A 19,626-nucleotide genomic window follows, 5' to 3' on the forward strand; every position below is an offset into this window, starting at 1 on the left:
TCAGCATAGTGAAAAGGGGGAAAAAAACATATTGCCCTGCCCTCTGCGCCACCATTTCCCCAAACCCACTAAATCATTGCAGAGCAGCACAGAGTGTGCTGCTATGGCCCAGAACACGAGATAGAGACAACATAAGCTTGGTATTATAAGGCCTTTTAGAATGCTTCCATCTGCAGCAGCTTTCTGGGCGGTGGATTATCCGACAAGGAAAGGGGCTTACCTCATATCACGACACTCAGGGCTTCCATTCCAGTTATTGCCACTTGAAATGTTCTGCTGTATGTGTTTGTGTGCAACTGACAAAAGTATACTGTAACAGTTTAACTCTGTGACTGATTTTGATTCCTTTACATGTATTTTGACCACGGCTGCAAAAAATTGGCAAGATCATTACCAACCAGACGAAGATAGTTCCCCCCCCTTCTGCTATTTAAATAGCTACTACAAGTATACTTCTGAGTAAAACATTCTCAACAGATTGCAGTCCAATGAATAATTAGCATTGGCTTGGTTAAATTATATTAGATCCAGCTAGTGTGTGGAGCATTAACCCATTTAGACCTGAGGACGATTCTAAAAACGCCAGTAACGCAAGTTTTCTGAAAAACTTCAAATATTTATTAAAAGATTACAAGAAATGTATGTTGCTATATACTGTACATAGCAACAAGAACCCCAAAAGGGGTTCCCGTCCTGAAAGGTATAGTTACAAATAGGGGTTCCCGCCCAAAATGGGTTAACTGACATTTTGTAGGATAAATAACAATAATGCACGAAAAGGTGATAAGTGCACAGCAGATCCATGTTGGCACAACAATTTAATTAACTTCTCTTTCCACTTCTCCCCAGCTTATGCTTGGAATAATTAGCAGTGATCTTAAACTAAGTGGATAGCGGTACTTCTTAGCCTCCAGTTGAAAAAGTTAGTAAAACACAGAGAAGCCATAACATCAACATGCAACAGTTATCGTACCCGTTTTAACTTCAATATATAACTTCATTATGTAAAATTATATTTTAATAGATTTCATATAAATAATATTACTTTCTTTCTGAGGTGATTCTAACAAAACCTTGACTTCAAGTGAGAAGTTTGGGTGAGATTTCTTAAAAAGGCTAGGACCTCTAACTAGTATTACTAGAATTAGTATTACTGTTGACTGGGTCTTGGGTAATTGTCTTTTAAGGCAAATCTTCTCACCCATTTGCTCAATTAACACGTCTAATGTCTTCCGACATATTTACCTGCCTCTACATTTGGAAGATCACTATACATAGTGTAGAGTAACATTTAGTGGGGGAGATCTGCGATGCAGGACCCTTTCATTGGACTCGGTGGTCCTGTGTGCTTGGGCAGGGCTGAGGGCTAAACTCATGTATTTACACACTCATCCCCCCTGAACAGATGGTTTCTGTTTTTCCTGGCAGATTTGCGACAGAGCCACAAAAGGCCTCTGCTCTGACACGAAGCCAAACGGTTAAGGCCGTTACTGGCAAGAGCAAGGGGAAGGAGGAGAGAACAGGGGAGAGTTGAAGGGGTGTGTGTGCGCACGCACATGCAAGTGAGAGGGAGAGCCAGGAAGAGGAATATACTGTAGAGACAACCAAGGATAACAATGGGCAATCAACATTGAATCTAACCACAACTCTTGCTAAAGCAAAACAATTATCCAAAATTATAATAAAAATAAGAACCATTCCTACATTTTGTTTTTCACCAAACAATCTGGGACTGCAACAGAGAGCAGAGAGCAGTGGCGGCATGTGATCTCTGGGTTTTGGTGGCTGATACAGAGTTGTGTAAACATCCATTAGTGCAGCCAGCCTGTTTGCCTCCCTCCTATGCAGTCTGAGGATAGAGGAGTGCTGCCCGGCTCGCTTCAGCAAGGTGGAGGGGAATGTTTGTGTTACAGCGAAACCAAGCTGGGGTTTAACAGTGATGTATCTTCCCTAGTCATGTTTTTTCGTTACTTTTCACTAAGCGTGGCAGTTTGTACAGTGTATACTTTCAGTGAGTGGTACTTGACTTTTGTATCTGCCTAATGCATGCTGTAACTCTAGGGTAATGGTAAATGCTTGCATGACTGAGCATTTAAAATGACACATTTGCCATGTCTAATATGCCAATTGGTACTCGTTAGGTGAAGGAAAAATAAAAATTGCTTTTTACCTTAATTCTTTTAATGTATTGTATGATGCAAACAGAGGTATCTACAGTACAAGCATCTAGAACCAAACCACTTAGCTTGTTGATAACAGCTACCACTTGATTCCCTGCAGAATTTCTAATGGTGCATAATTTCTTAGATGTACTAATATGAAAATGTATTGTGCATGTAGACAGGATAGAATTGCGCATTTTATGGAATCCTTTTTATTGGGATCCCATCCATGGAATATGACTATATATTTTTGCCTTTTACAAAATGCCTCCACTGACAATTTACTCAAAAGCAGTGTCTGCTGTCAACCAAATGATGCTGTATATTTAAAGTCATACTCTTGACACTGCCACAGGCGCACAATTTCATTGGGCACATCTTTTTGTCAAATACAGTTCAGAGAAGGCACCAAGTACAAGCACCGGGTAGCTGATTCAAAAATAGAACTTCAGCATGGCGATGCATCCGAGGCCCAGGGATAGAAGAGAGAAAATGAACAGTGAAAGGGTCTTGGCTGGTGGGGCAAGAGTGTGTGTGTGAAAGGCGGTTAAATAGACAGCCGTTCCCTGCTGCGCAGAGCCTTTCTGCTGGAGAATGACTGAATAAGCTCGGCTTTCACAGGTCAGGGATGCACACGCTGAAGAATCAGCACTCATGTTTTTCCTGCTGTAAGCGCTTTTGCCAATGAAAGCAGATTGGACAGCCACGGCGGCTTTTTGCAGGGAGGGTAGATCCTGCGTGTTCTGCTGATAAGCTAGCCCCCCCTAAAAACCACAACATGGCGACTACCACAGAACTCAATTACAACAGGGAGCTCTCTCTCTCCGTGCTCCATCTATTAGGGTGAACAAGATTTTTGCCTACACTTACAGGCACACTAAACTGCCTGTGGTCTGCTGAAGGAACATCAATACAAACTGCTGGACCTTCTGCCGAACAAGAGCATTTCCACTGCATAAACAAGCTATATAATTGACCAAAAACACTATATCTATCCTGTCAAGCTCATGATTGATGTTGCCAACTGGAGTAACCCCCTCTAGTTTTTTTTTTTAATTAGCACTTGAACCAAGTATTTATAATCACACTCATCCCCATGGCTCTGGCTGCTGGGCTAAAGACATGGCAATGAATTCAATTTGACATCTGTACAGATTGCACAGTGGCAAACATCTGCTGTGAGGTTGTGTTGAGAACAGTGCTCTCCTGTTGGCCACCCTGACCTGTAAATGACAGGGCCTGGGGGGGGCTACTCGCTCTCCTTTCTCCTGAAGAACAAGCACTGCTCAAAACCTCATCTCCTGCTTGATCTCTACCTGAATGCCAGTGGTTACAAACAAGGCAGGAAGTCTAAAGCTGCCATTGCTGCAGCTGTCCCTGTTTTGTATCAAACAATCATCTACATTTCCTACAGCTAAAATAGGTTTTGTACCTTGTATAGCTCCATGCTACAGTCAAAGCCCTGAGAATCAACATCAAAAAGTGACGTCTTCAACATCAAGCAAAAGTGACATGATATACGTGTACACACAAAAAAAGGTCTGCGGTCAGCTGACTAATATAAGCTCCAGTTTTAGTTTATGTGCTGTCATAGCAGAACAGCGGTATAACTCTGATGGTAAACGATAAATCTCGAGTTGTCTATTAAGTGTGATTTGTAATGTTGTTCAAATTGCTAGCCTCTGCCAACTGAATTAACCACTACTTCTCTTAACTACTTGCCATCTAAAAGCAACTTGTGACTCTTATTAATGTTAGCCGCCTTAGCTAACATGGCTTCTCTCTTCGCTTTCAAACACACTAGCGCTGCTATTTTCTCCATTTTCCAGAACCATGCCAAGAGGAACGAGACTGCAGCAGCAGCATAAATATGTCTCTGTGATTCAGTTTGAAGTTTTCTCACCCTCAAAAGGTGCATCCTAGCTACGGTTGCTTTGTAGCTGATGGTTGTTCTATTGTCAGCATCAACTAATTGGCAAGTCAAGTAGATTACTGCATTAGTATTACTTAAAAGGCTGATATATAATATCACTAAGCTAGCATTACCCAGTTGTCTATTCAGAAGATACTATATACTAATACTTCAAAGTATAGTAGTATGCTAATAGTACAGATACTACTGTACTACAATGGACAACTGCATCATTATATTTATGCACCTTACAACATTTTAGAATAAACAAAACAAACGGTTCTTCTAACCATGGTGCTACACTGTAAATTACTACACCAACAATTATATGTAGAACACACACAAAGTATATAAAGCCATATATGTATTGTGAAGTCGGAAGATTATAAGGTTAATTATGAAAAAGTGACCTAACAGTGAAATAAATAATATGCTTCATAATACAATTATCGGCTATGTTCTTTCTCACAGGATGTAATAAGCATTAAGCACAGAAAATGTGCCTCATTAAATACTTTTCACCCATTTAGGAAAGACAAGTTTAGGCATGGCATGACCATTCAGTGAGGTCAGATGTTTACTCATTGTCTCCAGATCCACATAATTACTTTTACACAATGGCCTTTATATCCTTTTTTAAAAAATGGTAGCATTCAATGCCAAATGACTTGGACTCTAATAGAGAAATTCCAAACCTGCTTATAACACGTTTTCTTTAGCCCATTTAATATCTCTACTTAACTTAATTTGTCGGAACCGTTCCCCCCTCCACCTTTTATATAAACTGCATGTGGTTTTAAAGTGTCACAACTCAGGCATTATAATTTGATCTAATTTTCAACTGCACAATTCTCTCATCAACTGCATGGCAGAGAGAGCTATAGTTAATGTACTTCTGTTTAGCTACGAGGGCCAGTCCATTGATATCCTCTGAAACCACAATTTCACAAAAACCTTTCCAGTGGAAATATCAGGGAAAGTTATCTGTGATCTGCCATTTCAGCATATTTACTTGTTTGAACACTGGGAGCAGCCAGCTCATGTTCCATGACGTCCTTACAGGAGTGAAGGAAATGGTGGCAGTGCAGCCAGTTACAGACGGTCAGAGGACACACCCACTTCCCCCTGTGGGCCTTTATGTGACTTTATATAAAGCATTCCTGAACGCTAGTCAGGCCTAGTGTGTTTACACAGCGCTGGGTGCTTACCCTTGGCACTGCCGGTTCGAGCCGCGCTGGCGCTTTCAGGAGCAGCCCAGCTAATGGGGGCTAGCGGGAGGAACAGTGAGAGTCAGATACACTGTAGTGGTCTTCTGAAACCCTGGCTATCAGCCCAAGGGCTTTGTGGACTGTACTTGGGCTCAGCACCGCGGTTCGGTCTAGGCTCCCGGGCACTTCTTCTCGGATGGCTTGGCATGAGAGTGGAATTGTAGGAATATATGTCTGCGCCGAGAGATAGGAGGGGAGAAGCTCTGCCATTTCCCCAGTCCGACCAAATCTTGAGAGATTGTTATACGACATGCTCCGGAGACGGAGTGTGGGAGTGAGCGGGTAGACTGCCGTTAGGAAAATAAATGGCGCTTTCCTCGGGGTATTGACTTGCACTAGCTCAGATCAGCCTTACAACACAAAAGCAAGTTCAATCATAAGCAAAGAAGGGGATTTTTTTCCCTTCTTTCTGCCGTGCGACAACCCTGGCTTTTCAGTGTCTATATCGAGCTACCCCCCCCCCTTATCCTTCTCCTCTGGTCGCTGCTATCCTCCCCTTGCACTTGCAGTCATTTTCTCCTCTTTTCTTACGTTTAAAGGGCAGTTTATTTTCCATTTGTAGGGGGAAAATTAATCTTTCCCTGCTCTGTGGTGGTGGCAGGGCTAGATCCTGGAGGAGGTCTATTACCTCTCCTGCCAAGCGAACTCCCCCTCCAGGTTGAATTGCATTAATACCTCCTTTATAGCCAATCAGCTCGACTGGTCATATATTTCAAAACCAGTAAAAATAATTGAGGGAACCTCTGTGAGGAAACTGTATTCGTACACTTTAATCTCTTATTCAAGAGGTTCAAATTGGTTTTGAAGAATAATAAAAAAGGTTTCTTTTCCCTCTCTCTTACACACATATATATAATGGCGGCAACACTAAGAGCTCTTGAGTAAAAATATTACATGACAGGTGGGGATGTTTGAAAAGCAAGGCTGACATATCTCAGGCTCACTGAGGACAGGGAAATGAAACGGGTAAAAAGTGTGACAAACACCTTTGATTTTCCTTTGATGTCTGTGTCAACACTATTTCCACACACTTCCAGTAGGAGCAGTCAGACAGCAAGGTCTGCTGCTCCAGTGAAAAACAAAAATAAAACACATAAATTATTTACCTGCTGAGGGAAAAGGCACAGTCGACTTTGCAACCAGGCACTTCTACCAGTACCCTATATAACCAAGTGATATATCAAAACACTTATTGAACAATTAGGACATGCTTTCTGTTGCTCCAGGAGATAGAAAGGTAAATACAAGGCTTGAAGTCAATACCGGAGAGTAACAACACAATGCCCATATGGCGGTCATGTTTTGTTTTCGTCACACTGATCACATATAATATGACGGGGCAAACGGTTCTGTTCTGGGTTAATCATTGTTAGGTTTGGATTCAACCCATTTGTGCCATGTAACAGGTCACACAGTTTGATGATGATTAACACATTATCACACGAAACCTTCTCTCTGACACACACGAGATGGAGGGGGTACTTTGACAGAGGAACATCCCCCTGCCAAGGAACATAAACAAAACAATTACAAGAGTTCCTTTGAGCGTGACAGATATTAACGCGCCTTGTCTCCCTCAATTGGAGGCATATCAGTGATTGGCAAAACCTTTAAACTACCAACGTGTCACATCAAAAGAAATCAGTAGAATGGCTCTATTGATTTGTGAGGTTCATTTTACCCATCACTACTTAAAGACTGTCATCAATCCACGTGTTGCTGCAGCCAGGAAATACATTAAAATGACTGGGGTACGGTGGGAAATATGTTGACACTTTATGGCGCAACTCTCAGACCCATCCAAGAATGTTAAAATAATAATAAAGCACAGCCATACCTAAATTTGCCACTAAACTTCTAACTATAATTCCATGTTTTATTTGCAGGCAAAGCAGTAAATTGAATACTTTTTCATGAGCTCAGAATTTTTCAAGTCTTCTTTTAAAAGTGGTCGGCTCTTTCAAGTTGCATTTTCCCTAAAAGCTAGCAAAAATACAAAAAGGGAAAAAATAATTCACAGAATCAATTGTAGACTAGTTCTACAATCTATAGTAAATGTTGCTTAAACTATTTACTAGTTAATCAGTGTTAGGTCCTTAGGTAGTTTTAAACTTTAAGTTCCCCTTATTTATTTTTTTTTTTAAATACAACTAATGAATATTCAAGTGTAAAAACAAGGCATGCTACTTTTCACAACACATGAGTTATGCTGGCAAAGTTGTGATTCACACACCACATTTCCACAACTTGTTTTCCAGTTGTGAACTAGAGGTGCTAATTAATGTTCAACATGTGAACTTGTAAGGGTTCAATGGCTGGCTGCAAAGTACATTCTGGCCTTTTGGCATCGCAGGTACAGTATAACAAGTGTTTAGAGACCCTCGGGGTAAATCTGATAATACTACAGTACAGAGGCTGGCAGTCTGCACGTAATGATCGTCAATAAGGCCCCAGGTTCAAAACGCTCAACATGTCACATCAAAATACTCTTTACTGTGGAACCCTTTCCATGAGTTACCAGTGATATCTCAACACACGGGCCTCTCTTTCTTTACACAGTGAATTTAATTATCAAAACTTAAACAAAATAAGAACAAGAATAAAAATATATAAATATTAACTTACAGTCTCTTTGTTAGGTAACAACTCTTTCCGGATCCTGAAGAAGTTCTTGCCGAACTGTCGCAGACCTTTAATGAAGCGCTTCTGTAATTTTTCACAGAGGGGAAAAAGAGAAGAAGAGAGAGAGAAAAATCAGATAGGATCTGTGAAGTCAGCTAAAATGCAACCACAGAAAGTTGCAGACCAGCACCACGACAAAAACATTGTTTTCCTTTCGTTAAATCTGTGGTCGGAGAGGTTTGTTGTGAATCTCGAAACCTCTATATCCTCCCGTTTAAAACTCTGGAGCGTACACACACACAACCATGTCAGGGCAAAAAATGAGAAAGGAAATGACAAGTAAGGCAGGGAGAGACTGAGATTACACTCGTTCTTTCATGTGGGGAGAAAAGAGCCGTCAGACAACTCTGATTCTTCTTAAATAAATAAAATATAAATATACAGTAGAGTGGCTGTGTGTACCGTTAATCACACAAGTCAAAAGTTCAAAGTCAAAACCTAAACTTTAGAGTTCAAACGCAAGCCAAAACATGGCTAACTGCGTGCACACAAAAAAAAATCAACTCAGTTTTCTTCTGTAAAATTCTACAATCATATATTCATATATTAAAAACCCACTCATTTGAGTTTTGGATATTTATAGAAAATATGTCAACGGCTAATATCTAAAAATATGTCCCGACAAGAGTGAGTCTTGAGGACACCAACAGATATTATGATGGCAGAAACTGCTACTTCATAACATACTGTGAATCAATCTGATCTGAAAACTACACAGAACACAAAAACTAATACAAAAATGAATAAATAAGAGCATAGATTCCACAAAGCTGAATAACCTAAATGCATTTTTTCTCCTTTAAAGAGCAACACACACACTGCGAGCCATAAAAAGGAGGCTGAAAACATTCATAACCACCGAAGCAGACAACCAACAGATTTACTTTCTTGTTCCAGAGGCGAGCCCCGTTCCTCAGTGATTTCAGCCAACCGTTTCCACCAAAGTAACTCCAGCAAAAGGCAGCGAAAAGTCCTCAGGGGGGTGCACGGCACAAATCTCTACGTTCCAGCCACAGGTAAAAGGGGGAAAATTAGGGGGCAAATCCACAACGTCTCCGACCGTACATCGCTTTTTTACAAGCAAGAAATAGCTTGTCACTCTCTGCTCTTCCACTACAAAGGGGAAGGCTTTACATGTGATCTTTCTGCTAGAGAGCCTCTGGTTCACGGCGGGCTGGAAAACCTGGAGCGGAGTCGAGTGCTGCATGCTGGCGCTGGGTAGAGCTCTGGTTTCAGTCTTTTCTAGAGCTTCTAACACTGCCCCAGAAGGCTTCATGTCTCTGCCCACCAACACACAGTCAAATCTAATACCAGCTTTTTCTTAAAACTACAACCAAGCTGGGTATTTCTTTTTAATGAGTAAAACTATAGGATTTCTTTTTTTGTAATGCATCCAGGGCTTAGAGTGAGCACACAAGAATAGAGGCACAAACTCAGCTTGCTGCGAGGGACGAGAGGGGAGGCAGACTGATACGATTTGTGTGAAGAGAGGTCTTGGACATGGTGAACGGAGACAAGTGAGCGCCAAAACCAGACATGGAGCTGTGCTGTGTTTAAGAGGAGCGCGTTTTCCATGCCATGTACAGTACACGTTATGTAACCACAGATTGTTTACATACTCAGCTTTGGTGGGGAAAGAAGGGCAATTTTACAGAAGTAACAGCACACAGGCAGCTGTGAAAAGCAACCGCGTATAAACAAGAACAATTACGGGCCGAAGAAACAGATAGGTGTACACAAAAGAGAAGTGAATTGTTGTATTTATCTCCTTTTTGCAAAGAAATACAATATCCAGATTTATTTTGTATTTTTTTTAAAACAATAAAAACACCACCACATCTCCATTGTTAATGACAAACTACAGATAAACCCCAACCCTTGGGAGACTAAACAGCCAGTGGCTTAATCACAAGCCAGATGGAAACAGTTGTGTTCACTGACAGCTAAATAAAGAGGCCATGCTATCAGTGACAGTAGTGAGGAGCTCATTTGCATTATCAGGCTGGAGGTATAGTGGTTGATTAGCCAGTAGATGGAGCCGTCTTCAACACAAGCACTCTGGGCATGCGACCCCATCTCCACCACACTCCAGGGGTTAAGAGCAGACTACCATAGCAGTGTCAATCAAACACTCCCACGGCTCTATATAACAAGCAGACACTCTTTGAGATGATGTAATAAACGCTTGCTAGATGGGCGAAAAAAATAATAATACACACACAAACACATTTTTTATATATATATATATATATATATATATATATATATATATATATATATATATATATATATATATATATATATATATATATATATATATATATATATATATATATATATATATATATTTTACACGGTATATACACACAAAGTATATTATGTGTATGTGCGTGTGTGTGTGATATACTGAAATAGAGTGAATGCCTTTTGGATGAGTATGCCTTATATTTCCATCGTGTGCTTAACGCCTATTTAGCAGCCGTAAGGTGAGAGTGCTTCATTACCTGGAACCAGGGCTGTGGTTCTGCAGAGACAAAACTCAATTAGATCTGTCACAGCAGCCCGTGTCTCTGCTCTAATTATGTCACCTTAATTATGTTCCCCCTACTGTACTATTTACACAGCCTGTCCATCCGTCTGCGCTGAGGAGCTGTAACCCCCCTACCGCCCGTCTCTCGTTTTCTTTCACTCGCAGGCAGACTCTGTCCCCTCCTTTCTACATGTCGGCTCCAGTTTAAGGCTCCATTTCAGCTGCCTGGGCTCACTGCTCTCCAGCCCAGCTAATAAATCATCCGCCAATCTGCTCCCTGAATCGCTCTGCCCCTGCTCCGATTGCTCCAGCTCTCCGTTGCTAGGCAACGCCAACAGTGGAGGAGGGGCCGACAGAGCCAGAGCAAGCGAAAAAGGGAGGGAGGGGGAGCAGGGAGGGAGGGAGGAGAGGAGAGAAGGCAGGGTGGAAGCGCTACCAAATGGCCAGCCGCTGTGCAGAAACAACAGGCTTCTCTCTGTCGGAGAGTGTTCCAGAGAGCTGGCTCTCTTCCCTGAGTTTCCCCTGTTTCTCCCCCTTCAGCGCCTAACAGTGAACCATTGTAAGACTGGAGTGCAGAAACATAAAGGGAGGAGGAGAGTGAGAGCAAATGGCTCAAAAGGTCATTGTTATGTGTGCGCACTTCCTGCTTGGGAGTCGATTGTTAAAAGTTGTAAAACTGGTTAAGACCGTGCGGGCATGTGCACAAAGATGGTATCATTATGATAAGACAGGGCTCGGCTCACACCGCGAACATAATTCCTTCTAAATGTCATTTCATACAAAAAACTAAACAAAAAAGGAAAAACACTGACGCACAATCGCACATACAACATTCAGACGGTCAGACCCCTTTCACCATCCAACAGCAAACAAAGCCACTTTCACTCAATATCGAGTCATTATACTTGACTTGCTGACTGCTAAAAGCTGACCTTTTCGAGCCTGCTGTGTACTAACCCCGAGGGCCTGGGGACAATCAGTCAGATATACAAACCCAATGGGTGAAAAAACACTTCTGTCTGATATGAAATATCAGCTTGTAATGAGATTGGCTGTGGCACATAGGGAGGAAATGACAACATGCTTGGACACGGAGTGGAAAAAGACTACATTGACACGTACAAGAGACACTCTACATCCTCTTTGCAGTGACAACATTCATACTGAAGACAACAATGTCTTTGTTTAACTGGGCTCAACAACTTGGAATGGGTTCTTTAAACATCTTTTTGATAGCAAAACATTTTAAGGGGCCGAAACACTTATCCAACACAATAGGGACGGTGTTTTTTATTCTACACTCAAATTGCCACAACAATGCAAGATGAGGATGTTCTGTCAATCTTTGGTCGGCAGGTCTTAAACCTGCTATATTTCCACTGGGTTATGTTGACACAAAGGTGACAGGAAATTCCAACACACACGCCCATCCTGCCTGCTATTTTGTTACCAAACAGCCTAAAAAGCATTGCTGGCACCGGACCGTGATGGTGATAAAATACACTATCAACAGTAAACTCGGGTTGCAGCCAAGAGCGAATAGCTTCCTCTATGGACAAAGGACACAAAGCTAAAACATCTACAGTAACTTTAAAATAGTCAACGGGTTCCAGCAGGAGACACTGGGCTACGAGGCGGCGGGTGGGGTGGCACAGTGGAGTATGATCACCAGACTGCTGTTTTGGGTGGGCAGTATGTCTCAGGTCTGTAGGCCTGTGTTCCACCACTTCTACCACTGGGAGGCCAATGCTCTCTCCTCCTCTCTCTCCACACTGTCGGAGGCCTGCTCCAGCCATCCATCAGCCGAAGACACAGGCAGAGATAAGACACGGCACAGTGCGGCCCGGCTGAGGAACAGACCCCCCGCCTGACAGCGGTGATAGATCAGCCTCTCTCTCACATGGCAACACAGAGCACTGCTGCTGCAGGCTGCTGATTGTTTATATGGCACCTCCTGTTGGCCAATGCATTATTAGCAACGCTTTATTTATGAGCTGTTTCGACAGTGACTTCAGGTGAAGGGGGAATTCTGTGTATTATTGACTGTGCAAGAGAATACAGTATGTCCCCTGGTGTCAACAAAAGTATTTTTCAAAGGTGGTTAATATAGCAGATTTAATATAATAATAATTACCATATTTTATCTATGGTAATATAAGAGATAACATTTTCAAATACAGTCTAAAGTTAAAATCACAACAAAGCTATCTTATGCGTTATATGCAGTACTCAGAGAATGCCATAGTTTTTCAATTATAACACTGAAAAATATGCAGATCCACAAAAACAAACGTTGCAAATGTACAGTATGTCAATTAACAACTGGGCAACTCTTTGATCACCGCCAGGGCAAACTACGGTACATAATGTAATTTAGATTTTTTTTTAAAAGGGCTGTAACCACAATTTATTTCATGACACATTTTGAGAGAACATAATGTAAGGTTAATATATCTAGCCTACTACTGTCTCTCATCCCTCCCTTCCTTCAGATAATGCAGTGAAAAAGAATTGTATCCCTTTAAAGATCTACAAACTGTTACTGTGTGCCACAAATAGGCAAGTGCTCATACATTTTAATAAAAAAACCTCAACTAGTCTAGACAGTGCCAGCAGTCTAAAATGCAGCCTAAAATGGAACTAAAACTTTCATTACCTAGTACCTACAGTCAGTGGCACTCAAAGTGCCTCATAAAGTGGCAATTTAGTAAACATTACTAACAGCATGCGCTTCAATGTTTAAACCTGCTTAAAATTACAAGTTGATTACTCGTCCCCACAGGCTATAGGACCTGTAGCCAGTGGGTGGACCTATGGGGCTACAGTACACACCAAAACACATACACACACAAACCCACACACAAAGGCAGCACAGACAGACTTGCCGTGTCCACAGAAAGCGTTTAATGACCAGAGGGGCAATTTGGATATCATGCCCATAGCGCTCGCACGCAGACACGCTCAACCTTCAATTGAACGTTGTGTTATTAGCACAAATAGCTTAGCTTAAACAACGGTAAACATTGACTTCTCATGGCTGTGGTAACGACTCCTCAACATCAGGTGGTAAATGACCGGCTTGTGAGACACAGCTAGCAGGATCAAATGAGCAGCGCTCCTCTCCAAAAGTTAAACTACGCATATAGAGCCGAACGTCTGCATAAAGTTTGGGTTCGCACAACACTATGGACTAGTAATACTACTACTACTACTACTACTACTACTACTACTATTACTAATAATAATAATAACAATAATAATAATAATAATAATAATAATAATAATAATGATACGTACAATTTATATAGTGCTTTTCTGAGTACTCAAAGTTGCTTTACAAAACAGCAACAAAAACAAACTCTATTAGGTACTTGGAAATTAAGTTTTAAAATGTCATGTGGCAGGTAAAAGGAGCAGGCAAGTGTTGTATTTGAAAAGACGTTTTAAAACATCTTTGGCAGGCAATGTGTTAGGAACAACTAGTTTAAGGTTTAATGTTAACTAGCTATAGAAGTAAAGGTAAAAAAAAGGGGGATTAGGAAGGGAATGCAAGTCTGAAAAGGTGGGTTTTGAGTGTGGTTTTAAACGTGGCGAGGGGCATCTTTGATGTGAGCTGGGAGTGAATTCTAGAGGGAGGGGCGGCCAGGTTCGTTTCTTTGTCCTGGGGATGTCCAGGAGGTTGGCATCAGCAGACCTGAGGGAGCGGGAGGGGGCGTGGCATTGGAGGAGTTCAGAGAGGTAGCGGGGAGCCTGGTTGTTGAGGGCCTTGTAGGTGCCGATAAGTATTTTGAAAACTATTCTGTGCTCGACTGGGAGCCAGTGGAGGTCCCAGAGGACTGGTGTGGTGTGATGTGATCCCTGGATTTCATATCATTATGGTTACATTTCACACAATCAGTTGATTTGATGGAAACACCATGTAGTGTTGCAGCATTGTGGCTACTAGTGCAGTCAGTACACATCATTCGCGGACAATGACCGTCATTCAATATGATGTCAGAATCTTTGACATCACATTGCTAACGTCATATGGAATTTGGCAGCAACCGGTGCAAATTTGCTTGTATTCGCATCTCTGCATAGACTTTGAATGAAACCGACCGTGCCACATAACGGTTTGACAACTGCTTATCCGACCAACTTCACACTTCACACACAGAAAGAGCCAGAGCTGTGGTCGTCGCTAAAGCCCAACCCCCCCATAGTTGTTTACAAATCACTGTTCATACTCATATGACCACCATTTTGCTCATAGGTCATAGTTGGGGGGGGGTGGGGTTTCTTATCACCAAGGAAGATGTAAGAGAAAAATGGCCACTGTGTGAATATGGTAAATTTCAGAACAGTGATAATGATATAAAGTACACTGTATCATAGTGATTGGAATAGTGCCCGGGCAGAGTTGTTGGGTTTGGTATATTAATGACCAGCGTTCAGCAACGTGACTGAAGCACTTTGCTGTCACAAATCCTGCTGGAGTGAAATACTTTTCCAGTGCTGGTGACACTGCAGTTGCTCTGCGGTGTTGTCACCATCTCCCTGGTATTAATACTATGATTTATAACGATCACTGCCATGCTCTTATCTTTCAGTGGAGATGATTGTGGACAGAATGTATGGGCCTATTACCAGAGTGCCAGAGAATAGAGAGGGGTGGGGGGATGGCTTATGTGCCATGTAAGCAGCAGCTGCAGCAGGCAGAGAGAGAGAGAGGGAGAGAGAGAGACTGAATGAGTGAAGAAGGGGGGGGGGTGCATTATAAGTCAACAGGGTGATGAGGGGGGGGCTGACAACTGACCCTGCAGACAGGCTGATTCTGTCATTTCATCAGCCCCCACTGTCACTTTTATTCACATCTCCTACAGGAAGAATGGGCTTGGTAGGGTGGGGAGGAATAATGAGGCTGGTCCTGGAGGGGACGAGAAGAGAGGGGATGGAGGGGTGAAAAAATAAATGAGGAGCAGTAGGGCCCCATGTCTCTGTGTGTGCGTGTCAAGGACGGGGTCTACATTCACACCTGTCCCTCAAGGCTGCAGGGCTGAAAAGGCGCAACTAGTGATCAGATCGTTCAGAGACTTGTCCTTGACTGTCCAGAGCCAGGCTGCTTCAACAGGCTGTGTGGGCAGCATGGGCACAGTAGTGGTAGTTGCAGCCGCTTGTTGCCACAAACCACTCATAAACTACAGACTAATTGATTAAAATAAATTATAATAATAAGCTAAACTGTATATTGGCTTTGAAAAGTTTTTTTATAGTACATTTTACTAGGTTTCCCTTGTTTCAGTCATTGGCTTCAGTGATACTCAGGATATTACATGTATTCCAGAGTCATTCACTCTGGGTAATTAACTCTTCTAAAATATGAAATACCCAGTGTAACCATTACACTGAAAACCACGTTATTTACAGCCGATACTGTTGAGCTACTACAGTGGTGTCATGACAAGTAGCCTGCTGTGGTCTTAATGTGTACAGAGCCAGCATCAAGACCTCCCCGTCACCGCCGGTCAGGGAGCATGCATACATACGAAGGAACTCGCAACTAGTCCACATCCACAAACGGATGGCTGACTTAATTTGTTGCGATTTGCTGTGGCCATGGGCCTTGGCTTTATTCAAAACCGGCATATCGTGTTCAATTACAGGACAAATACAGTCACTCGACTCCATTTGATCTTAGCTGATGGACTCGTTGCTTGTCTGCACCACAACAGAAGATTCAGAATGACTGTACGATATCAAAGTGTGGACAAAGAAACAAAGAAAGAAACCGAGTCTGGCTCTTACAAATTGAGGATAAACAACATGGGAAGATGAATAGTGAAGCACAGCTGCGTGTTCTAAGATCTAGCACTGAACAAATCACTAATTTACATTCACGTCCTGTGAGTGTGCTTATCTTTAAACACGGGTGAGTGTACACACACAGTATAGTGTGTCATATGCAGTATCAAGGCTGCAGCCACGGCTCTCCATCATTCTGACACGGTGATATTCAGCACTCATTTTTCTCCTACTGGTTCTCTACGTGGCGCTTGATCAGGAAGAGAAGGGGCTGCCATTTTCTGATTCGAGCCCTTCCAACAGCTGTGGTGAAATTCAAATCTAAATTCAAATGGAGGCCAACATTACCCGGCACTCAATCTTTTCCCTCTCCAGTCTTTCGCCGTAAAGATTTATTCTGCGGGTGATAAACAGGATGCAGCTGCTCTTAAGCCTTGGAGGGGCTGCAAGCTGCCGAGTGTTTTCACTGATGTCCTACGAGCCCAGTCCAACGGCACTGGATTAACTGTCTAAAGCAACAGCTCCCTCTAAAGACACAAACCCAGGCCTGGCAGTCAAGAAAAAAAGCTATGTAACTGCAATGCCTGGACGGGGTGAAGCACAATCCTAAGCACTGCGAGTAGACCCAAGTGCAACTCAAATCCAGCCAAACCAAATAACACAAAATCAGCACAGAAATAAGTAAATATAAAATACCCCAACCATAATATAATACATAATTAGAGGCGTATAAGCAATAAGCCAACACTGGTGATAAAGACATCAAAGGGGTCAAAAATACAAAGAATTCCTGTTGGTGTCCTTTCTAAATTATCGGCATGGTCTTTGAATCATAGGTAATTGACCATATTCACACAGAAGCCACTTTGCTCTTACTCAGGGGGTGGGAATCCCCACCCACCCACTGAGCATGATATAAAAGCAAAAAGGCCGCTGTGTGGACATAGCGAATATACACCTGGCAGTACACGTCACCACACGTTTCCAATTAAAAGACAAGTCTCTTACCACTTCGTCCTCAGACCAGCACTTCTCTATGAGTTTGGGTACCGGCTTCTTCACCAGGCGCTGTAGGGCCTTGCCTGCGTCATAGCTGCTCTCGTGAAGCTGAGGAGCATCACAAAATCAGAAGCATATCGTTACAAACTGGAATCGTTGCATTGTTTCATTATACAAGTGTATTTAATAATAATAATAATAACTACTTATTGACAGAGTGGCACATTTATCGCTGCATCTTTACTGTGTGGTGCTAAAGATGTGTCTTACTGTTCTGAGCTTGTAACGCAACCAAGTCAATTTTGCATCCAATTGAACAATGAAAAATATCTCATTAGACTAAAGGCTAATTTATACTTCATTGCATGACTGTGTCGTACAACAAAAGCTACATATTTTCAGCTCAATGTATGTCTTTTTATGTATGTCAATCTCTACCTAAAACCAAGTGCCAGAGGGAACACCATGGCTATAAACAACACGGTGACAAAAGGAAATCGCTGTGCAGCTATAAACCCCATGTCGCATTCAACTGGGTGAAAACAGGCAGGGGAGAGGGCTCTCGCTCTAGGAATAAACAAGCATTGCTCATTGGAATTGCAAATGGCGAAGAAGGTCGAGAGACAATGACCTGCCAGTGATGTTAATTCTCCATTTTATAGAGTCTGAATATAAATGTCCTGTTTATGATGATTCCAATTGCTTTTTTCTTTAGCTCGATTCCTTTTTGGGCTTTAAGGTGCTTACAATGTGGGGGGGAAACCATTCATTAATGCCTCATGTATTAAGCTTCAGAGGCCTGGTTTATTAGACTAAAATGTGGCTATACATGTAGCTTAGGTGCCCCCTTATAGTAGCCTTTCACTGTAGAGCTAACCTTCCACTGGAATCCCTGTATTGTATTCTAAACATACAATCCAGTAACAAACATTTGTTTATAAAGTACTGGACCTGTTGTGCCGTTACTTACTGTGTTAAGTGCGTTTAGTGTAGTGTCATCTCGAGAGGCTGCTAGGCACCCGTCTTCCGTGGACCCTCCGTCACACATCCCTGCAAAGGCAGCCATGCTCCTGTGAACAGAAACAATGAGAGTAGAGTCAACATTTAAAAAGCCACCAATTTGAGGTTATAAGTATACCACAGTTTCATCCTAAGGTATCTTACCTTATAGTAGTTCACCCAAAAAAATACTTATTTTCTAGCAACCCCATGAAGCCTTGAATTCATGGAGATTTTTTTTGTTTGCGTCTCCTATTGGGTTCATGAGGTGTGTAATTGATAGAAAATAAGTTACTAAAATAACTACTCCTTTAACAAGTATAATAAATAAACTATTTAGTTTGTTTTCTCAAAAATATGGAAACTGGGATGTATTTATTCATCATGTTAAAGCAACACATATGCATTGTCGTCTTCTGAAATCCATTAAATACCCATGTTGATAAAACACTTCTTTGATATCATGTGTGTTATAAGCTTTTGTCGTCAGGTTACACTGGAATCATTGCAATATACAAGCCCACTTAACTATTAATAAATGGAATTTTGTCCATAGACTTTATTTGCATTTCTTTTTTTATGATGCACAGTTCTTGAAGGTCATCTCTGACAACTTGCCCTGAACACAACTATCTACAACAAACAACACATGCACTTGGCAGGTGTGCACAAGCCCTAGGGCCTCCCCAGGCCTCCAGTGTTTTATCTCGCCGCAGCTCACCTTGCGGCTCTGAGGTACATGAGCAGGTCACAGTCGTTGACCCCGGGCATCCAGACCAGCTCCTCATTCTCGGTCACGGGCTGGCCACCGGGAGAGGGGAAAGGCTGTAGCTCTGGGAGCTTGGCCTAATTAGAAGCCAGGGAGAAGGAGAGGGACAGATGGTGTCACACTACAAATAGCATACACGCCTGAAGAAACTATCAGCTTTCAAATGCTCGTCATTACGCTTCTCACTGTGTTGGCTGAGACATGCCAGTGGTGGTAAGGTTCAATAACTTTGCACAGTGTTCAACTAGAAAGATGCACTCAGCAGAGTGTAAATCTACACCAGGAGGCATGTCGTAATAATAATGATAAAAATAATAATACGTATGGAAGTGACATTTCTACATACAGCCATGAAAGTAGCACGGCATGTGATTAGTAGTTGTACATGGTCTCTACCTAGGTGCCTCCCTGTCTCGCTCATAGATATTCAATGTCTGCACCTCCCCAGCTTTGTCATTAAAATTTCTCTTTAATCCAAGAAGTCTGATTGTTAAGAGGAACTAAACTCTGTAATGTTATTG

General features: G+C 42.1%; 1 protein-coding gene across 6 annotated transcripts in view; it reads right to left on the minus strand.

Annotated features, from left to right (window-relative positions):
• The window catches only part of rerea (arginine-glutamic acid dipeptide (RE) repeats a), a 174,532-nt gene that overhangs the window by 13,996 nt on the left and 140,910 nt on the right, over nt 1–19,626 (minus strand). For all 6 annotated transcript variants that reach the window (XM_084070209.1, XM_084070210.1, XM_084070211.1 and 3 more), the window contains 4 exons: nt 19,058–19,182; nt 18,308–18,407; nt 17,347–17,445; nt 7,968–8,048 (listed from right to left, as the gene is read on the minus strand). In XM_084070209.1, the coding sequence (XP_083926335.1) occupies nt 7,968–8,048; nt 17,347–17,445; nt 18,308–18,407; nt 19,058–19,182 (405 nt within the window). The remainder of the gene's footprint in view (nt 1–7,967; nt 8,049–17,346; nt 17,446–18,307; nt 18,408–19,057; nt 19,183–19,626) is intronic.

Source organism: Gymnoscopelus microlampas, assembly GCF_963454915.1.
Source record: "Gymnoscopelus microlampas genome assembly, chromosome: 10".
Classification (NCBI taxonomy): Eukaryota; Metazoa; Chordata; class Actinopteri; order Myctophiformes; family Myctophidae; genus Gymnoscopelus; species Gymnoscopelus microlampas.